Source organism: Choristoneura fumiferana, chromosome 11 (genome assembly GCF_025370935.1).
Source record: "Choristoneura fumiferana chromosome 11, NRCan_CFum_1, whole genome shotgun sequence".
In the NCBI taxonomy this organism is placed as follows: Eukaryota; Metazoa; Arthropoda; class Insecta; order Lepidoptera; family Tortricidae; genus Choristoneura; species Choristoneura fumiferana.
This window is the reverse complement of record NC_133482.1, coordinates 4,659,064-4,681,235: the sequence shown is the minus strand read 5'-3', so window position 1 is coordinate 4,681,235 and position 22,172 is coordinate 4,659,064. Positions and strand designations below refer to the sequence as shown.

The following is a 22,172-nucleotide window of genomic DNA, read 5'->3' as shown; positions in this document are numbered from 1 at the left end:
CCAAAAAACCTTTAAAAAATTATAAATAGGTTAAGGTCATACAATGCTTTGAATAAAAAATGTTGCTAAAATAAAACGCCATTTTTGTAATTATGTACTTATTTTACTACTTTATCGTCACACCAGTACAATTCCACAATACACTTACACTAGTATTAAAATAATACAATTATCACTACACAATGTAAACTAAAATTTGAATTCTTTGTATTTCTTTGCCGTTTTTGAATCTGTATTTTGTTGTCGTTTCCTCTTGTTCTGTAACAAAATAAAAACAAAATAGTACGTTGTGGTAGAGGCTGGAAAGTAAGCAATAGACGAACGAGTTAGTTTTTGACGAACGAGATAGTTGAGTAGAAGCCTATTCGAGGCAGCATTAATTAGCTGCTTTACACTGTTATAAACATAGGTTGTTAACTGTACCTCTTTCTAAAGATTCATTTTTATTTAGAGATCATTTTTATAAAAGATCTAGCATTTCTTACGTTGGCCGTTTATCAGATAGGATTTATAGTATTTTAAAATCAAACAATGGTGATGTTGCCTTTAAGACTATCAACTCTTTGTAGTCTAGGCTTTATAACCACAAAGATAAGGCGGATAAAGGAACTAGAGCGGGTGTATACAAGCGTACTTGTAATGACTGCAATAAAGTATATGTAGGTCAGACAGATCGCAGTTTTAATGCTGGATTTAAAGAGCAGTACTTGGGCGACCGAGCTTTGCTCGGCCTAAAACTCCATAATAAGCGTTTTCCCAGAGATAAGACCAAGCTAGATCGATTTGTCATCCCCGAAAACCCCTACATACCAAATTTCATCGAAATCGTTGGAGCCGTTTCCAAGATCCCCAAAATAGCAATACATATATATATGTACAAGAATTGCTCGTTTAAAGGTATTAGATGGATAGATAGATGTTTCGGCATATAGGAATGAGCATCCAGACAGATCACATTTTGCCAAACATCTGTTAGAATCAAATCATTCTTTATTAGACACGGATTCTTAAGCAGCGTTTCCACTAGAGATGTGCGAGGATGTATTGCGAGGAATATGTTTTTCATTAACCAATAGAAACGCTTCATTTACATCGCCTCGCTCCGCTCAGCTGTTTCCACCGATGTGCTGTGCGTGGATGTGAGCGCGCCGCCACGGCCTCGGGCTCCAGCTCCAGCTCGGACGGGTCCAGCGCCGCCTCACGCCCGCGGCCGCGTCCTATAGTCATGATGCCTTACCTTCTGTCGCGCCACGTGGTCCGCCAGCATGTCTGAGAGGTCCTCCTGCGCGCGCGGGCGCGTCTCGCGCAGGTGTCGCTCGTAGCGCGCCGCCACGGCCTCGGGCTCCAGCTCCAGCTCGGACGGGTCCAGCGCCGCCTCACGCCCGCGGCCGCGTCCTATAGTCATGATGCCTTACCTTCTGTCGCGCCACGTGGTCCGCCAGCATGTCTGAGAGGTCCTCCTGCGCGCGCGGGCGCGTCTCGCGCAGGTGTCGCTCGTAGCGCGCCGCCACGGCCTCGGGCTCCAGCTCCAGCTCGGACGGGTCCAGCGCCGCCTCACGCCCGCGGCCGCGTCCTATAGTCATGATGCCTTACCTTCTGTCGCGCCACGTGGTCCGCCAGCATGTCTGAGAGGTCCTCCTGCGCGCGCGGGCGCGTCTCGCGCAGGTGTCGCTCGTAGCGCGCCGCCACGGCCTCGGGCTCCAGCTCCAGCTCGGACGGGTCCAGCGCCGCCTCACGCCCGCGGCCGCGTCCTATAGTCATGATGCCTTACCTTCTGTCGCGCCACGTGGTCCGCCAGCATGTCCGAGAGGTCCTCCTGCGCGCGCGGGCGCGTCTCGCGCAGGTGTCGCTCGTAGCGCGCCGCCACGGCCTCGGGCTCCAGCTCCAGCTCGGACGGGTCCAGCGCCGCCTCACGCCCGCGGCCGCGTCCTATAGTCATGATGCCTTACCTTCTGTCGCGCCACGTGGTCCGCCAGCATGTCCGAGAGGTCCTCCTGCGCGCGCGGGCGCGTCTCGCGCAGGTGTCGCTCGTAGCGCGCCGCCACGGCCTCGGGCTCCAGCTCCAGCTCGGACGGGTCCAGCGCCGCCTCACGCCCGCGGCCGCGTCCTATAGTCATGATGCCTTACCTTCTGTCGCGCCACGTGGTCCGCCAGCATGTCCGAGAGGTCCTCCTGCGCGCGCGGGCGCGTCTCGCGCAGGTGTCGCTCGTAGCGCGCCGCCACGGCCTCGGGCTCCAGCTCCAGCTCGGACGGGTCCAGCGCCGCCTCACGCCCGCGGCCGCGTCCTATAGTCATGATGCCTTACCTTCTGTCGCGCCACGTGGTCCGCCAGCATGTCCGAGAGGTCCTCCTGCGCGCGCGGGCGCGTCTCGCGCAGGTGTCGCTCGTAGCGCGCCGCCACGGCCTCGGGCTCCAGCTCCAGCTCGGACGGGTCCAGCGCCGCCTCACGCCCGCGGCCGCGTCCTATAGTCATGATGCCTTACCTTCTGTCGCGCCACGTGGTCCGCCAGCATGTCCGAGAGGTCCTCCTGCGCGCGCGGGCGCGTCTCGCGCAGGTGTCGCTCGTAGCGCGCCGCCACGGCCTCGGGCTCCAGCTCCAGCTCGGACGGGTCCAGCGCCGCCTCACGCCCGCGGCCGCGTCCTATAGTCATGATGCCTTACCTTCTGTCGCGCCACGTGGTCCGCCAGCATGTCCGAGAGGTCCTCCTGCGCGCGCGGGCGCGTCTCGCGCAGGTGTCGCTCGTAGCGCGCCGCCACGGCCTCGGGCTCCAGCTCCAGCTCGGACGGGTCCAGCGCCGCCTCACGCCCGCGGCCGCGTCCTATAGTCATGATGCCTTACCTTCTGTCGCGCCACGTGGTCCGCCAGCATGTCTGAGAGGTCCTCCTGCGCGCGCGGGCGCGTCTCGCGCAGGTGTCGCTCGTAGCGCGCCGCCACGGCCTCGGGCTCCAGCTCCAGCTCGGACGGGTCCAGCGCCGCCTCACGCCCGCGGCCGCGTCCTATAGTCATGATGCCTTACCTTCTGTCGCGCCACGTGGTCCGCCAGCATGTCCGAGAGGTCCTCCTGCGCGCGCGGGCGCGTCTCGCGCAGGTGTCGCTCGTAGCGCGCCGCCACGGCCTCGGGCTCCAGCTCCAGCTCGGACGGGTCCAGCGCCGCCTCACGCCCGCGGCCGCGTCCTATAGTCATGATGCCTTACCTTCTGTCGCGCCACGTGGTCCGCCAGCATGTCCGAGAGGTCCTCCTGCGCGCGCGGGCGCGTCTCGCGCAGGTGTCGCTCGTAGCGCGCCGCCACGGCCTCGGGCTCCAGCTCCAGCTCGGACGGGTCCAGCGCCGCCTCACGCCCGCGGCCGCGTCCTATAGTCATGATGCCTTACCTTCTGTCGCGCCACGTGGTCCGCCAGCATGTCCGAGAGGTCCTCCTGCGCGCGCGGGCGCGTCTCGCGCAGGTGTCGCTCGTAGCGCGCCGCCACGGCCTCGGGCTCCAGCTCCAGCTCGGACGGGTCCAGCGCCGCCTCACGCCCGCGGCCGCGTCCTATAGTCATGATGCCTTACCTTCTGTCGCGCCACGTGGTCCGCCAGCATGTCCGAGAGGTCCTCCTGCGCGCGCGGGCGCGTCTCGCGCAGGTGTCGCTCGTAGCGCGCCGCCACGGCCTCGGGCTCCAGCTCCAGCTCGGACGGGTCCAGCGCCACTTCCACGCCCGCGTCGCCCGCGCCCGCGCCGCCGCCGCCGCCGCCGCCGCGCCCGCGCCCACCGCCGTGCGCTTGCCTGAACAACCAATATACAACATTCAACATGTTATTTTTTTTAAACTACCTGCGTTTTCGGAATGACCATCATTGTCAAGAAGAATGCGCTGCAAAAACCTTGGCAAAAATACAGGAATGTATCTTAACTACATCTACGTTCAGTGGAAGTGTAGAATGCTTCCACCGTCATAAATGAAAAAGGAAAAAAAGCAAATTTATTGGAGATGTATAGTCTCAAGCTTAACAGGTTCACAGTCCGTTGAGGCAAATGTGCCTCATGGGTGGTTTCTTCTTAAGAGAGAATGGGAGATAGCAGGAAATGACATACAGGCATGACGAGTCCATAGCCATACTACGTCCCTGCCTCCTTTCCTCGTCACTTCCCACTTCACCCGTCGAGTAAAGATTCTCTATCGTTTGCCGGAATTTTATGTGCCATAATCCATAATTTTTCTCCATAATTTTCTTTGTCTTAAAGTAATTTATTTCTGAAACAGTATTTTCTTCAGAATTGATATTAAACAAATCTGACCCAACCTATTGCATTCTATAAGATGACATTTTTAAAAAATCCTGAAAACAGCATGGTTCTATATAATTTCATGGCAAACGTTGGTATGGCAAGTGACATATGGTAAATGAAGTGATTCGTCGAGTAAGATGATCGTCATCGATGTCGATGCATGTATATAAAGAAGCATGTCTTTTTGTCAGAGACAATACGTGTTACTTCACTCGACGTACAGAAGCGAGTTCTCGCACGTAAGGGCTCAATACAGGAGCCTTTTATGTCAGCCTCCTTGCCACACTTCCATCTATAGGAAAAACTGTTACAATATGAGTATAGTCCTCTATAATAGCTTGCCTGAAGATATTAAACTACAGAGCAAGCAAAGATTCAAATCTAAATTAATCGATTGGCTACAACATAAATGTTTTACAGTGTGAAAGAATATTTGGCAGATAACGGGTGATGTTTATTTTAGGTAATTTTATTTGATTTAATGTGTTTACGGCATGATATTTCATTTGTCAACGACTATTAGTGGACATTAGACCAGTATAAACGAATAATATATTTAAACGATAATTATTATAATTGTAAAATCTTATGTGTTAATAATTTGCACGCCTGCATGCAGGTTGGATACAATGGACAAGAAGACTGTAACACCATCTATACTGTATTCTAGCAAATAAACGATTCTGATTCTGATTCTGATTCTGATTCTGATTCTGAAGATCATACCGGGGTTGGCGGCGCCGAGATCGTAGACATGTGTGGACGCCATCATGCCGGCCGTGAGTCCGACGCGCCGCTCCGGCACCACCTGGTACAGCGCCGGCGTGTCCCCGCTGCAACAAACACCACAGCCTTAGTTCAAGCAACGGCCGCGCGGACATTGGATAAGTGTTACAATTTGGCTAAACCTTTTTAGGTCTCATGAATTTGGAGACGCTACTATAAAATTAATCACAGTTTTATATGCACAAAAATAATAAAAAGAGTAGCGCATATAATAGCATCACCTATTACCTATATTACAAATTTGTGTATATTACAGGGTGATTTTCCTGAAAAGTTGAAAGTAACAATTGTGCGACCACTTTTTAAAAAAGGAGACAAAGAAAATATAGATAACTATAGGCCGATTGCTCTCCTTCCCATTTTTCAAAGATTATTGAAAAGGTGATCTGTAACCGTATTACTGAATATTTTGAGTCAATAATCTATTTGCGCAAGAACAGAGGGATTTCGTAGGAATAGGTCAATAAATATGGCTATTTTTGACTTACTACAAGTAGTTATGGATAATATGGATAAAAAGACCAGTATGTGCCCTTTACATGGATTTAACTAAGGCTTTTGACCTGGTTGACCATAATATTTTGATGAAGAAGCTGTATAAGTATGGAATACGCGGCAACATTTATAATCTTTTAGAGTCTTATCTAGTTGTAGAAAACAAGTGGTACAATTAAATCATATATGTTTGAAAACAAGATCTGAGGTTACTTTTTCATCCAATTCGGAGTAATTAGTCAGGGAGTACCGCAGGGGAGCATACTAGGCCCATTATTGTTTCTCATTTTCATAACGATCTGCCACAGGCAATTGACCACCCAATGGTTCTTTTTGCCGACGATAGCACAGTGGTACTGACTGGAGAAAATTCACAGACATGTCAAAAATATAAATAATGCATGGAATTAATTCAATTGGCTAAATCTTAACAATCTATGTATAAATTTAGATAAACCAAAAATAATGAATTTTTATCAAAGGACAAATAGCATGGCTAATGTAACTGTGACATATAACAATCATTAATTGAAGAAACGAATAATACACAATTTTTAGGATTAAGTTTGGACAATAAATTGCTATGGAAAATCAAGTTGACACTATATGTAGCAAATTAAATAGATTCTCATTTGCATTGTATAATTTAAGTAAAAAAGTAAGTCGGCCTGCAGTACTCATCGCCTATCATGCGTATATAACATCTACATTACGTTATGGTATCATCTTCTGGGGAATTCAACTGATCGGGAGTTGGTGTTTAAGGCTCAAAAAAGTGTCTTCGTTCTGTTTGCGGACTTAACCAGCTCAATCATGCAAGCCTTACTTCATTGAATTAAAAATATTAACTTTTCCCTGTTTATATATATTCGAAACAGCTATGTATGTTAAGTCATATTAACCAATTCTCAGTTTTTAATAGTGTACGGCAGCGACATAAGATCGTAAACAAACGATCAAAAACAGCCTTATGTGCAAAAAGTGCATTCGGTATGGCACCCAAATTGTATAATAATTACCTGAATTTATAAGAGCATCCGAAAGGCAAGAGTTTAAAAAACTTTTATTAAATTTTTTGACTCAAAGTGCATTTTACTCTATAAAAGAATACTTAGATTATAAGCCTAATAATATTTATTAAAGTTAACTGTAATTAACACTGAATATTTGCATGCCCATTAGCAGGCAGAATACACTGCACAAAATTGTAATACACATCAACATCCACTTGACTGTATTCTACAAATAAAGTATATTTTGATTTGATTTAATTTTGATTTTATATTGTTTTTCTACTCCTATACTATTATGTGTAATTGTAACTGGTATGAGAACATTGGGTATGAGGACATATTACATACAAAACTTTGGAAAAGTCTACACTATTCCCCATAACAGCACTTGTAGATTTCGTAGTGTTGCTAAAACTACACGCTTATAAATTTACAACAATAATGCACGACTACCAACTTAACAAATGACTATAATAGCTGCCAACATAAGAAATACGTATAACATCAAGTAAAAAAACAGTATAGTCCCATAGACAATTTTTGACATTTTCACGATTAATACTTGTGTAGAAAGAGTTACATTTTCCGGCCACATTTTTTCTATATAAACAGCAACTAATTTATCCTCTTTTGACCCAGCTAGCAGCTACATAACGCCCTTACCCTTCCAGGTCGCTCTCGACCTTCTTCTTGCGTAACTCGATGGTGTCTGGGGTCTCTACGCCGGGCGGCACGGAGCTGGCGCCGAGCGGCGTCACGAGCCCCTCGCCCGGGGTCGCCGCGCCCGACGCGTCGGCTTCGCCTTCGCCCTCCTCCTCGGACTCTTCTGTACGACACAAATTACAACGATTATAGTATTCACAAGGGTAATAAAATGTGCAAATGAGACAGTTCACATCATGTTCTATCTCGCACTTACACTGTTTATGGGTGACGTCCAAAGACGTAGAAAAGCGCATCGTTTGGCTAGGTACGTGTTTACAATGGGTTTAAGTGGAGTATTTTAAATGTGTGGCAAATATATAATTGTTTATTAAAAAAAAATAGCTTTATGTCTAACAGCGGTATAATTGAATAGGCTAGAAAAAATATCAGACGGGATTTGTCAGTTTGATTTATTTCTTTTTTCTATATATTAGGGCGCAAAAAAGCATGCGGGACACCTGATGGGAAGCAATCACCGCCGCCCATGGACACCTGTCAACACGAGGGGTATCACAGGTGCGTTGCCAGCCCTTTGAAATACTGATAAGCTCGTTCGTTTGGAAAATGTGAGGGTGCTTTTTTTGCATAAAAGTTTGTAAGATAAATACGAACAATGGTTCAGAGTTGGCTTTCTGACACAGCTTACCTTGAAAAGGAACCACGGATTTCTTCTAAACATGTCGGGCATACCTCGACTGAGTGACCCTTATACATATATGTACATTTGAATAAATATAAAAACTTTCATATTGCTCACCTTCTTCCGATTCCTCTTCCGATTCAGACTCCAGTTCTCCCCACATGGTTCTGTCGATATCCTGGTCTTCTCCATCCTGTAAACAGTAATCCCAAATCAACTCAATTAACCATTTATAAATTACATAGCTATTAAAAACTCAAAATCTATAGTTGATTGTAGACCAACTGGTGAATTAGAACACCAGCGCCGATTGCAAGACTTCCAGTTTAGTGATTTGGGTCCATTTCGTGACATACGCATCTTTTTTTTTCGATGCTCCAACAGGTACTCACGTCGGGCCCCAGCGCGTGGTGTCCGAACACGTCCCCGTAGAGCGGCTTGCCGTGCTCGTCGACGGGCGGCTTGCCCCAGCCGCCGGCGTGGTAGCCGAAGGCGCAGCCCTCCGGGATGGGCGCGTTGAGCCCGGGGATCTTCAGGTTGGGGTACGACGGCGGCGGCCCGTAGCGCTGCTGCGCGATCAGCCACGGCGGCGGCACCTGCACCACGGAACATTCTTAAGAGGCTAGCTCTGTGTCTCCATGTCGCTTATACTATGCTGGAGTACAGATCTGTTCACTCACGAAGGCGCGCCCCTCCACATTTTATAATTGTAGTTGTAAACGTATCCGCGAGACAAGTCTATGTGTGCGTAGCTCGAACGTGTCAACAATCGCAAGCATACCGTCAGTCACGCACACTGAGACTAAGACAACGTGTAAATACGAGGTTTACTCGTGCACATTGATAATTAGCTATGGAGGAGCGCGCCTGCGTGAGTTAACAGATCTGTATGTTGTTTAATAAAGTTCCGTGGGCAATATTTTAGGTACTTGTCCCACCGCCGACGATGAGTGAGAAGCGATTAGAGCTAGTAACTAGAAACGAGTGGGCGAGCAGCTAGAAGCGAGTGTAGTTTTGTCGCTAGGCTGTAAGCGAGCGTGAGTGCGACGGGCAATGAGGGCTATCGCGTATGAATTCGCCACTAGAGGCGCTAGTGTAGCGTGAGGTCTCCAAAATGTCAAATCTCATAGTTTTTCAGTGACCTACGCGGATGAATGTCTGTGTTTTGAGACAGTTTTGTCTTTCGGAAACCATTGTCCTCCCTTTTTTCCGAACAAAACGGGGACTATGCAACACTGTGGCATGCTCGATATTTTTATGGTACGGTTTTAAAGTGTATTAAATATGATTTTAATCTAAACTTTGTTTTCACACCCGTAATAACAGACTTTGAAAGCCATACTTAAAAACCTCACGCAACAGTGCGCCATCTAGTGAGACAAAAAACGATACTCGCATTACTCGCTCGAGCGGGACGGCCACCAAGCTAACATTGCTGAGCGAGTATCGCTAAGTTTGTTTTTTAGCTCTTATCGCTGCTACAAAAGAGTGAAGAGTGAGTTCTCGCCGGCAGTGTAAACAGCCACCGATCAACTATTAATATATGTATCTCTTTTACTCACACAGGATCTATATCTTTTGTTCGTTTCTTGAGCGAGAAAATAGTTGATAGCCAATCGCTTCCTCGCCGGCAGGGAGACAACTGCCTTAGCTTATCTTTTTATAGATGGGTGGGTTAGTTTGATAGCACACTCGTGCAAAAGCTGATCCAGGAGGGGGTCATAGTGGCCATGACCTCATGACGTCGACCACTACTAAAAAAATTGGGAGTGGAACCTGTCATGACTGGAATACGACTATGTAACCCCCCCCCCCCATCCCTGAGAGTTGTATTCCACCATGGAGGGTCACCATTACAGGTGTTATATTAGCTATAGTGGTACCTTGTGCGAGCCGGGCCCGACGGGCATGCCGAGCGCGGTGCGCAGCTCCTCTGACAGGTCGCCGGGCTTCTTCTCGCGCAGGCGCGTCTCGAACTCCTTGCCCTCGTAGTACAGGTCCCCGTGGATCGTCATGCGCGGCTTTGTCTGCCATCTGTATGTCACAATTATAATGCTTATAGCTATTTTCCGCAACTTCATATCATCATCATCATATCAGCCCTAGGACGTCAACTGTTGGACATAGGCCTCCCCCATATACCTCCAGTTAGTGAACCCACGGCTTTGACCAGGTCATCATGTGGCTTTTTTTATTTTTTATGCATTTTCTTAGATTTTTATTTTCTACATTAACTTTTCTTCCAGTAAGATGCCAATTTCCGCTATGCGAAAATTCTAAAAATGTAAAAACCTTTCCAATTATACTGCTTATTGTCATTGGTTCCTAGGCTGGCCTCTATTCAAATCTGGTCATCCTTTTATATCTTTAACAAAGTATGTAAGTATTAACTTTTGGGTGACACTCTTTACCGGCCCGGCTAACACCGACATGGAAATAACGGCCCTGTTTTTTGTGTACACGCCCATAGTAACTGACAGGAGCTTCTATGGGCGTGTACACGAAAAACAGGGTCGGTATTTCCATCCCGGTATTATCCAGGCCGGGAAAGAGTGTCACCCAACTTTTTATTGAGACAGGTGTATTACTTACCAATCAGTGTCTGAAAGAACTTCGCAGAATTTATGTCCTAGATTGGAAAAGAAGGTCTGAAGACCAGTTGTTACACTGGAGCTAATAAGATCATCAGCATTGAAGTGAACAAACACTTTATTTTATGACCTTATTTTTAACAAAATAGAATTAGTGACTGAATATTTTTAGGTTCCGTACCTAATAGGACGCTATTAGTAAGTTGTTTTGCTCGGTAAAAGAATAAAGCCGCATTTACATTTCTCTGTCGTGTTGTGTTGTGATGCTCTATCTCTCTCTCTCTCTCTCTCTATAGCTTGTGATGCGCCACAACACAAGCCGTCACAACACACTGCATCAGATAAATGTGAGCGCAACCATATAAAATGTATGAAACCGATACCGTTCTGATGCGTCACGATCACGACACAACACGACAGATAAATGTGGATGCGGCTTAACAAAGAGCCACTAATATTGTCGATATTTTTAAATCGCATCTGTCAAAATAGTACTCGAAAATGGTAAATAATATTTGTAGACGACTCGTTATATCACAACTTAAAATAATTATTTTCCTTTAAATGTTAAAGTGTGCCTAGTAACGCCATCTGTTATTGATCTATGCCACTATGTTTTGTTTTTCAATAAATCTGCACGAGGGCGCTCGCATCGCATGAGTAAATCGAATTTACCTTAAACACAAAAATATAAGTTTCCTACTACCGTTCCCTTACACGTGCCACGCGAACTCCCTCGATTTGTAGCCAAAAAAGTGTTCGTTTCATTACCTTTTCGAATTCAGTATGTTACAATATTTTTGAATTCGAAACCATGATTAATCAACTAGTCAAAAATAAAATTTCATTTGTAATTTTGCAGCAATACACCGATTTTAAGCAATCCGAACAAGTACCCCACTATAGTTAAACGCTTATCAATAACAAAACAATAATGGGGTTCTGTCCCCAAAGGGTAAAAACGGTAACCCTATTACTAAGATTTCGCTGTCCGTCCGTTCGTCCGTCCGTCTGTCACAAGACCGTATCTCATGAACCATGATAAGTAGTTAGACAGTTTAAATTTTCACAGATTATGTACAACTGTGGCCGCTATAACAAAAAATACTAAAAACAGAATAAAATAAACATTTAAGGGGGGGCTCCCATACGACAAACGTGTTTTTTCTTTGCCTTTTTTTACTAATGTCTAATGAATATTGTATAGATGGTGCGGAACCCTGCGTGCGCGAGTCCGACTCGCACTTGGCCGGTTTGTTTTCGTATTATTTGATTAATATAATGTAAAGTCAGACTTACTTGAAAAAGGCATCGTGCAGTTTCTGATAATCGATATCGATCTTGCCGAGCTTAGGCCGCGCGCGCTCGCGCATCTTCGCCTTCAACGTTTTCGTGTCGTCCTTGTCTTGCAGTGACGCGCGCATTTCCATGATACCGGTCTTTTTTATGAAGTCCGGGAGGTCGAAAGGCGGCTTCTCGATACCACGTTTGCCTTGCAGATACTGGAACGCGAAAATTGATGTTACAATAAGCAGAGAATTGACAAATTTGTTCTATGTAATTATTTGACATGAGTTTTCATCTCTTGCTAGCATACTAGTATTCAACACGGATATAAAATACTATGTTGTCGAGTAAATAAACGAAAGTTAAAAGCGGTGCTAGACAAAGAAAATATGCAAGCGGCAATGAGCGGGCCACATCGCTCGAAGGAGAGATAACCATTGGAGGAGAAAAGTCCTAAGTGGCGACCATGCACCGAAAAACGAAGCATTGGCAGGCCTCCCACTAGGTAGACTGCCGATATCGTAAGAGTTGCGGGCAACCGGTGGATGCAAGTGGCGAGTTGTTCTTTGTGGCGTTCTAATGGTGATTTTCCACCAGCAAGGCGAGACGATAATTTAAATTTCTATGCATTCTCGCGCGCCCGCCGCGAGCCGCCGCGGGCGCTGCTATACAAATTTCAATTCTCGTTTCGCCACGTCTCGTCTCGCCTCGCCGGTGGAAAACCACCTTAAGGGGGCCTTCGTTCAGCAGTGGACGACATCCGGCTGATGATGACGTACCCGATTTCAGACTAAAAAAAGCTAAACTGACCTTCCTCTTGTAGCACCAATGGCGGGGCACCTGCACGGTATTCCGATGGGCCTTCAGCTGCACCAGCAGTTTGGGGTCGCGCGCCGTGACGTCATACATCTCGACGACGTCGGGCCGCGCCACCAGCTGCTTCAGCTCGGCCACTGACAGACGGGACAGCTTCTTCAGCTTGCGCTTGGAGAGCCGCTCCTTTTCGTCCGCTGCGCTTTTCTGAAGGATTCATTGATTTTCAGATAGTGAGTGATTTATGGATATGACGTAATATTGTAGTAGTATAATGGGTACATTTAGGGGCAGTTTCACCATCCATTGCTTAGCGTTAACCGACGGTTAAATGTGATGCCGTCTCCGTCTATCTATTCGAACAAAACAAATAGAGACGGCATCACACCTAACCGCCAGTTAACACTAATCAATGGATGGTGAAACAGCCCCTTAGTGTTTAATAGTAACACAACAGTTTACTGTCGCATTTACGCATACTTATATTGCTTGTATCAGCGCAGCCTATTATATTATAAAAATAGATGTTACTATCTACGCAGCTCTTGAGTATCATTTACCTGTTCGATCTCCAACGACTCTCCTGATATTTCGATATAAAGTAGACATAGCAATAAAAAGTTACATGGCAATAATAAAACCCTATTTTAGACAAGGACAGTTAGCAAATAGGTTGTTTTGATGGAAAAATTAGAAGTAAATTATGTATAACTTTTTTATCTTTGTTAATTTATGGCCTTACAAGCGGTAGTAAGAGGCCACGTGGATAGCAGGAGGGGGCCAAGAAGCTCCCTCCTAATCAAATGAAAGCGACCCCTATAATGAAAATTAGACAAAAGAGCTTATTTTCTCTCACTCCGTTCTGCCGTTTATGTAGTGTTTCACACTCCGCAGCTAGCTATTAGATTTCACTATAAAAAAAAATTATAGTGTAGACTGTTTTATTCCGACGTTATAAGTTCGTAGTAAAAAGGTTTCAGTGGCTCGAATATATACGTATTTTTATTTTTGCACTATACATGGCCACCAAATGGCTCTAGCATTTTGCTTAACCCTTGTCAATGGACTCAATCCATCGAAACCGAATCGATTGCTAGTCTTGTTGTCGTGTCCCTCACCTCGACAGCTTCTTCGTCGGCGGCGAACTGGTCCTGGACCTTTTCCTGCGGCTTGGTGGCGGGGCGCGGCGCGTCCTTGCCTTCTTCCTTGATGTCGTCCTTTTTCTCCGCGACCTTGAACGCCTCCAGCACGCGGTGGAACTGCCGGTACATCGGCTCCAGCTCGTGGAAGTGGATGCTCTCTTGCACATACCTGTAGAGAAATTACAATGTGTTAATTTGTCAGATAAGGAAGCCATTCATTAGGGTTGCCATATGGAAAAATGAAATATCCTGATAAAAATCCTGACATCTCAGTGAAAGTACTGAAATTTCTTGTCAGAGAGATTTGGCATAGTTTAAGCGACGCACTTGAGTTTTAATTTAAGAAAAAAAAGAAGATCTTTTTAGCTGTAATACTTATGATTATGATTACGTCGTATATTATCTTAATATATGAAAATTAATCCCTATTTCCCGTGGTCACGGCATCACACGTGAAAGGCTGGACCGATTTTGCTAATTCTTTTTTTGTTGTTTGCTATTGTCAGGAGAAAATTCTTATAAAAGAAGATTTAGAAAATAAGATAAAAACTACACCAGGGGCGAAGCCGCGGGCACTAGCTAGTACATTATACGTCAGGATTTTTAGAAATGATATGTTTGTTACAGAGTATACACGGTTTTATCGAATGGAATGAAAAATTTAAGAAAGTAGTAACTATTCAATAAAACAAAACCAATAATACTTGTATTTCTTTTAAAACAATTTAAAATAGTATATATTTACTAACCGTTACCCGCGACTGCATACGCGTATGTATACTTTGTAACAAATGTATCAATACTTTGTATATATCATCATCATCATCCCAGCCTATATACGTCCACTGCTGGGCACAGGCCTCCTCTCAGAACAAGAGGGCTTGGGTCATAGTTCCCACGTGGGCCCAGTGCGGATTGGGAACTTGTATATATACTTTGTAACAAAAGTGTCATAGTAATCATAATTATATTTATTATGGCCTCTTTCAACACTCATGAATAAATTTTATGTGACAGATAAATGTGATAGATACTGTATCTGGTTATTGTCAAAACTGCATCACAAATATCTGTCAGATAAAATTTATCAATAAGTGGTGATTAGTAAGTAGTTTAGTTTGGTAAAATTAATTATGAGTGATTCATTTTCATGCAATGCAATATTTAATATTTAAATCTATGTTATAAAAAACTTAATAAATAATAATAATAATAAAAGTAAACAAAATTAGTGGAGCGAACAGTCAAACTATCAAAAGGGAAAGCGACTCAGCTTATGCCTGCGCCTTACTTACTCAATCTCAGCTTCTTTTTCATTCTCTTTATCACTGGACTTCTTGCCATTCCTCTCTGACTCTTTGATTGTTTCTTTCTGCTTGGCATCTTCTCTGCGCTTCTGTTTAGCTGCCTTCTTCTTCTTCTTTTTGCGCTTGTTCTTGTTAGCTTTACTTAGTGAGCTCTGTAACAAAATAATTACAATTTAAGTACTTACACGAAACTACACATACCTACTCATATGTATGTGTGAACAATAGCCTGCGGCTGTATCCCACTACTACAATAGCTACTGCATTGAACTCCAAATATGCCGTAAACAACTGTATAAATCTATTTAAACTAGTATAAAAGAGGGAAAAGTACAACTGATCCAGATGGACAGGGATAAGAGAGGTGTATGTCCAACGGTCGGTAAATATGTGCTGAAGGAGTTTACTACCTCAGCTTTGGAAATAATTGGTGGCCTTGGGGCTTGAGGCCTGCCATCATCATCAGAATCAGGGTCATCCTCCTCTGCATCATACTCTGCGCTGATCACAGGTGCCGGGGGCGCCTCTGGCTCTTCATCCACATCTGAAAATCCCAAGAAAATTGTAAAACCTCAGAAAATTACACGCATGTAATTCTCTTAATGTATGTATTCATTTTTGTAGAGTTGCAATAAACAGAGTTGTTAAGGCATTATTAACACTGTTGTCTTTTTCATTTCATATTACCCATTCAAATTTTTATTTATTTATTTATTTAGCCCTTTGAACCCATTCAAATATCTACAAAATAAAAAAGTGATATAGCCAATCAGCCAGCCAATCTAAAACTTTGTGCACTAAATTGATTAGGTAATCTACTTTGTATTCAGCCAGGATTGCGTACTTCAATAATTGATATCCTTATACTTACATTATAAATACGAAAGTACCTGTTAGTGTATCTGTTACATCTTCACACTTAAACTGATTTAGGTGAAATTTAGTAGGTATGGAGATAATTTTAGACTCCAGGAGGGAGCACAGGATGTGCAGTGTTTAATACTAATTGCGTGATAATAACTAATTACCTTCTTCTACATCTTCATCGCCCAAAGCAGCTTGTCTTTGATCTTTGTAAGCAAGAGCCTCTTCCAGAGCTTTCGGCAGCACTACACCTCCCACTGGCAGAGGTTTATTGCGGAATTCTTCTGGGGTATCTATTTTCATAGTCAGTAGAGACGGCAGAGATGGTGGTCCCTGTGGAGGTCCCTGATCCTCATCGTCATGATCATTGTTGTCACCTTCATCACCATGGTCATCCCAGCCTGGAGGCCCATCTCCTCTACCCTGTCTGCCCCACCCAGGAGGACCTTGATTATCCCAATGGCCCATACTAGGAGGACCCATATTTGGTGGAGGCCCCATACCTGGGGGGCCCATATTAGGCGGCGGGCCCATTCCAGGAGGACCCATATCCATTCCTTGGTTATAGTGACCAGGTGGCATTCTTGGCGGGCCCATACCCGGTGGGCCCATAGGTGGAGGACCCATTCCTCGAGGCATTGTCCCTGGCGGTCCCATGGGTGGGGGCATTCCTCCTGGCGGCATTCCGCCTGGAGGCATCCCGCTTGGAGGCAGTCCACCTGGAGGCATCCCTCCTGGGGGCATCCCACCGGGAGGCATTCCGCCCGGAGGCATCCCACCTGGAGGCATCCCGCCGGGAGGCATCCCACCAGGAGGCATCCCACCCGGAGGCATCCCGCCAGGGGGCATGGCGCCCGGTGGCGGCGGCATCGGGGGGAAGTTGCCCATGCCCGGCGGCCCCATGGAACCGTCATTGTTGTGTGGTCCCGTACCTGGCGGACCCTCCATGTTCTAAGATAATATATAGATATCGATTCAAAATATTTAACTTTCCTTAAAATCCATGAAACGCCAACAATAAACAGCAACGCGATTGAGGTTGGTCGGTTTGCATGACATTGACATGACAACTTTGACAGTGACGCATAGTTTTTTTTTTCACGTTAAGATTGCCATTATAAATATTATAGAAAAAAGTAAATTAAAACAGTATTCGAAATTAGCGTAATATTCATGAGTTTAATTTATTAATTTATTTTTTTGTTGTTTTATATTTTGGTCGCTGTAGCTGCCGTGGTTGTCCCCAACGATATCGTGGCGAGGGTGACGGCGCCAATGCCTTCACGGCAACGGTGATCCTGGCAACACTAAGAAACTTTCATGTTGTTATAGACACTACTAAAAACGCTGTAAAAGCTCACAGGTAATTAGCCTTAGATTCAGATTTCAATTTTATAGATATTACGTGTACGAATTAAACAACACTACGTTTGTGCTGATAACTATTAATTTTGTCATAATTTTTCACAAAATTTATGCATTTAAATATTAAAGGTAATAAAAACTTTGTGTTGGCATGTCAGTGTGTCCCACCCGTCTGAGATAATAAAAAAATGACATCTCTAAGGACGTACTTGTAATAAAAACAGGATTTTGTTATCAAATTTTCCTGTGATTTCGATCATATTTTTGTTACAGTGTTATATTATTGTTTCACAGCTTTTTCGTTCAGTTCTAATTACGCCAACATCAAAAATGGGTGAGAAATACAATATCAAATGTCCGGGTGTGAAGCGCCTAATGAAAGAAGCTCTGGAGCTGGCGGAGGCCACCGAAGAGTACTGCGCGCGACCGCTCGAGGACAACCTGTTCGAGTGGCACTTCACCGTACAGGGCCCCAGGGGTACGGACTTCGAAGGCGGCATCTACCACGGTAGGATATTATTGCCTAAAGAATATCCTATGCACCCGCCACACATAATACTGCTAACGCCCAATGGAAGGTTCGAAATCAACAAAAAAATCTGTTTATCAATATCTGGACACCACCCTGAGACTTGGCAGCCGTCTTGGTCTATACGGACTGCTCTGCTAGCTTTAATTGCGTTCATGCCAACCCCTGCTGAGGGCACAATAGGATCACTAGAATACACACCAGCGGAACGTAAACTACTAGCTAAAAAATCTACAAGCTGGTCTTGCCCTCAGTGTGGAGAAATAGCGCAACTGTTATCATCAACAGCAGCAAAGCCCTTAACAGAAGAGGAACAGTCTGTGTTAAACCAAATAGCATTTAAAGGTGAGGATGAACAAACTCCCAAGGCTCCTGAGCCTGAACCTGTTCAAGAGCCTGAAGCACAGGTGCTGGAGTCCTCAGAGTCAAGTACTAGTTTCTTGGATCAACTTACTGAGATTCTGGTGGCTCTTCTGGTGGGTGCAATAGGGATCTTCATCTACCGGCGCTGGAAGGTATATGATGCCGTTGCTGACACAGAATTGTAACATGACAATGTACAACTGACTGTTTGATGATAGGGCCTAAGAATACTTTCGAAATGTTTTATTGCTAAAACTAGCAAAGGTGTTTTATGAAATTATGAAAATAAATTATTTGATATAATAGTTTCAGCAAACTTTTTTGTTTTATTTTAAATGTGTGCCTTAACATTAAGTACTTGTTAGGCATTCATCAAAATAAAAGGTTACCTTGCAGATAACATCTTAGATGATAATATTGACATTAAAAAAATACATAAACACCTCTTTGTTATTTAGAGACTATTTATTTGCAGTAATAACCTCTAGCATATTTTGACTTGTATTTATTCATTCTAGCCATTACCTAATTTGTTTTGAATTTTTAGTCATATTTTATCTTAAGTTAGTTATTATTATTGTTAGTAAGTTTTTTAACTTTACTTATTGCATTCACATGATTAATATTATATGAATACAATACAAAAATGTTACATTCCAAGAGCTTAGCTGTTACATTTTTTTTATCCTTGTCTATAATCATACTAAGAATCATTATGAATATTAAGATTGACACTAAGGACTTGTATTTATAAATATTAAGAATTATATTTGTGCACCTATACACTTGGATAAGTATTTATTAAATTAGTTTAAAAAAATATTAATATTATTTGGTTTGTCTAGACTATTAAAGGATATTTCATAATTTACGTGATTTTAGTTTCATTATGTGACGTGTCACTAGTTTAACAAAATACCCTTATCTTTCAAGTTCTGTTTCAATAGTGATCCTAGACAATGTTGTACAACAATAAGATAATTGATACCACCCTGATAGTTTATAAGACGGCTCTAATGAAAAATAAATAAAAACCGACCAAATGCGAGTAGAACTTGCGCACCGAGGGTTAGACTTGAGAGCAATAAAAACTTGTATACCTATAAGTTCATAAAGTTTATTCTCTAAATCGCAACTTAAACATAATCGGTTTTTATTATTTTGTTGATATGCTGTATATTTATTAGTATTGCAACAGACCTCTGTTTCTGTTTCCGCAACTTCGCTTCTGGCTCTATACTACGAAGTGCTAAATCCGAACTTCGTCTCTTGCCGTCCGGCTGATGCTAATATTATGTAATACAAGAGTAATGTAATAGTAACCCCACTGTTTCCGCAACTTTTACGGAAATATAATCGGAAGTTTACGACGGTTGAGTGAGAGTGCAAGTCGCCTGGCGGTAGAGCGCGCGGGAGAGGAGTTAGCCAGCGAGCCGCGCACGGCCTATTTACCCGACTACGAAGAAGGAGGGTTATGTATGTGTTTGACCTGTACGTATGTATGTCTATTCCTATGTCCTCTCGTAACCACTCAACGGCTGAACCAATTTTGATAAATGATACGTCATTGGATTCGTCTTGATGACGCGAGTGACACTGGGTACGTGAAATTCTTGAAAATTCAAAATGGCGGATTTTGGCGCCAAATTAAGAGTTTAACGGGCGGGTCGGTCTCGCTATCTACAGCCCGCGCTTACCGCTCCGCGGCCAGGAGTGAATTATATCGTCTATTTTCGACTTTATATAATTGGGGGAATCCATAAAGTACGTCACACATTTGAGGGGGGGTCAAGCAGTTTGTGGCAGAGGAACAAAATAACTGCAATTTTCGTGGCAATTCGTGGGTCTAAAAATGGCCAAAATAGGTGTGACGTACTTTATGGATTGCCCCTTATAAACAAGCTGAACATAAAACTACATGCTCTTATTTAACATGCCATGTGTTTGTAGATCAAATCTTGAAAGTTGTATGACAATCAATGTGAGGAAAGCTTGTGATAAAAGTTTATTTTTTTTACATGTATGTATGGGGGGGGGGGCATTGAAACATTGTTTCTAGCAGATAGGTACTTTAGGTGAAAACTTAAATAAAACATTAAGATAGGATTTATTTATTTATTGCAGGACATTATTAACATAAGTCTTAAAAATATTTCAGTTGCTTATTTAATGTAACACAAATTTTCATAAAGGATGCATGTGTGTTTCCAATCACCTCATAGTGTGTGAAGAGATGTTATAGTTAAATAAAGTTTACATTATATCTAAAATTATATCAGGTCAGCAACATTCATTGGCATTTCATCAATTTGTGTGGAATAATATTGTTCAATGTCTCTCAAGATTCTGATGTCATCCGACTTGACAAAGTTTATGGCGACACCTTTGCGTCCAAAACGACCTGACCGACCAATCCTGTGGATGTACAGCTCACGGTTGTTAGGCAGGTCGTAGTTGATGACTAGTGACACTTGCTGGACATCAATGCCTCTCGCCCACACGTCAGTTGTAATTAATACGCGACTGGGAACAAATATACAAAGTTAGCTTTCATCTAAAGAACAAATGGTGTACAATTTGATTTACTACTGCCATTTAATGTTACAGGTATCCTAAAAATAGAATGACACTAAACCATAGTGACTCATATATACACTCTCAAAAAAATACTGTGATAGTCATACTGTCCAATAGCAAGGTATTCATTTTGGTATCATAGTCATTATTACCCGGGAATGAGTTAAGAGACTCACCTTTGTCCTGATCTGAACTCTTTCATGATGTTATCTCTTTCCTTCTGTGGCATGTCGCCATGCATAGAGCTGACTGTGAAGTTTGCTTCTTGCATCTTCTGTGTAAGCCAATCTACCTTTCTCTTGGTGTTGCAGAATATTACAGCCTGTGTGATTGTCAGAGTGTCGTAAAGGTCGCACAGTGTGTCGAATTTCCATTCCTCTCGCTCCACAGCTACAAAGAACTGTTTTATGCCTTCTAATGTCAATTCATCACTAAAAGAATAAACATAATATTTAAAAGGTGATGTAACTAGCAGGAAGAATAGAAAGCTTTTGCCCAGCAGTATGATACTCAACAAGCTACATAAAAAAGTATAAATAGTACGAAATAAAATAGTTTCGTAAAATAGAGAAGTTCCTGGATTATTGGAGCATTTAGCTTACTCATGCTGATATTGGTTAGTCTTTTTTTTTGATATTTTCATATACCTAGTTCTAGTATCAGATTTAGACTATAAAAAATGATTTTCACCAACTAAAAATAGCATACCGTTTGACCAAAATCCTGATGGGGTCTGTCATGAACTTAGAAGTCATTTCAAGGATCTCGTGGGGCAATGTTGCTGATATCAGTACAACCTGTGTTGCTGGAGGCAAGTAGCGGTAAACATCATAGATTTGCTCCTTGAAGCCCTTGTTCAACATCTCATCAGCTTCATCAAGAACCAGCATCTTAATAGACCTTGTGCGGAGCACACGCCTTCTGATCATGTCTGTAAAGATAACATTATCATTACACCTGTAAGTATAAATTAGGGCTGACCAACTTCATTAGAGTCAAGACCTACTGTTTATGCTGCCATCTATTTAAATATTTAAATTTGAAGCTTATAGGAAGGAAGTTAGAGGATGAATAACAAGAAAATAACCATGCGATTTTCTAGTGATATTTTGTTATATCAATTTGTTTGTAGTAATATGCCGCCATTGCTAGCAAAAAAAAAACTATTCCTTGAAATGAAACCAGTGAATGAAAATAGTTTAAAATTAAAATTGCATCATTCACTCACTTACCAAAACTCTGCCAGGAGTACCAGACACGACATGTTGCCCATAGTCCAGCTTTCTGATATCTTCACCAAGATTTGTGCCTCCAATGCAAGCATGACATTGGACATTCATGAAATCACCCAAAGCAAGAATGACTTTCTGGATCTGTGTAGCCAACTCGCGTGTGGGTGACAGTACCAGGACTTGAGTTTCACGGA

At 43.6% G+C, this 22,172-nt stretch overlaps 3 protein-coding genes across 4 annotated transcripts; 1 reads left to right on the top strand and 2 right to left on the bottom strand.

Annotated features, from left to right (window-relative positions):
* Nucleotides 1-83: 83 nt before the first annotated feature.
* Nucleotides 84-16,976, bottom strand: Sf3b2 (splicing factor 3b subunit 2). Its single transcript, XM_074094141.1, is given in 14 exon segments — nucleotides 84-258; nucleotides 3,552-3,727; nucleotides 3,730-3,765; nucleotides 4,996-5,102; nucleotides 7,227-7,389; nucleotides 8,026-8,101; nucleotides 8,301-8,504; nucleotides 9,792-9,942; nucleotides 11,799-12,001; nucleotides 12,597-12,806; nucleotides 13,718-13,910; nucleotides 15,037-15,200; nucleotides 15,459-15,592; nucleotides 16,077-16,976. Coding segments are annotated over 14 exon segments (2,670 nt in total). The 5' UTR covers nucleotides 16,861-16,976; the 3' UTR covers nucleotides 84-189.
* A 321-nt stretch (nucleotides 16,977-17,297) lies between these two features.
* LOC141432314 (ubiquitin-conjugating enzyme E2 J1-like) lies at nucleotides 17,298-18,519 on the top strand. Of its 2 annotated transcripts, none has more exons than XM_074093861.1 (2): nucleotides 17,298-17,406; nucleotides 17,572-18,519. In XM_074093861.1, the coding sequence occupies exon 2, from the start codon at nucleotides 17,608-17,610 to the stop codon at nucleotides 18,352-18,354; it is 747 nt and encodes a 248-aa protein (XP_073949962.1). In that variant the 5' UTR covers nucleotides 17,298-17,406; nucleotides 17,572-17,607; the 3' UTR covers nucleotides 18,355-18,519. The 2 variants fall into 2 exon arrangements, with proteins under 2 accessions (XP_073949962.1, XP_073949963.1); XM_074093862.1 differs by lacking the exon at nucleotides 17,298-17,406 and adding an exon at nucleotides 17,471-17,488.
* A 1,748-nt stretch (nucleotides 18,520-20,267) lies between these two features.
* Nucleotides 20,268-22,166, bottom strand: LOC141432313 (eukaryotic initiation factor 4A-III). Its single transcript, XM_074093860.1, has 4 exons — nucleotides 21,975-22,166; nucleotides 21,455-21,677; nucleotides 20,923-21,177; nucleotides 20,268-20,692 (listed from the first exon to the last, which is right to left on the bottom strand). The coding sequence occupies exons 1-4, from the start codon at nucleotides 22,084-22,086 to the stop codon at nucleotides 20,440-20,442; spliced, it is 843 nt and encodes a 280-aa protein (XP_073949961.1). The 5' UTR covers nucleotides 22,087-22,166; the 3' UTR covers nucleotides 20,268-20,439.
* Between the last annotated feature and the right edge of the window lie 6 nt (nucleotides 22,167-22,172).

Excerpts from the sequence above, each read along its gene's own strand:
- LOC141432314 (XM_074093861.1), top strand. The coding sequence starts at position 17,608 with ATGGGTGAGAAATACAATATCAAATGTCCGGGTGTGAAGCGCCTAATG.
- LOC141432313 (XM_074093860.1), bottom strand. The coding sequence starts at position 22,086 with ATGAATGTCCAATGTCATGCTTGCATTGGAGGCACAAATCTTGGTGAA. Across the intron at positions 21,678-21,974 it reads TCCTGGCAGAGTTTTGGTAA|ACATGATCAGAAGGCGTGTG; the intron begins GTGAGTGAATGA and ends TTATCTTTACAG. Across the intron at positions 20,693-20,922 it reads GAGTTCAGATCAGGACAAAG|TCGCGTATTAATTACAACTG; the intron begins GTGAGTCTCTTA and ends ATTTGTTCCCAG.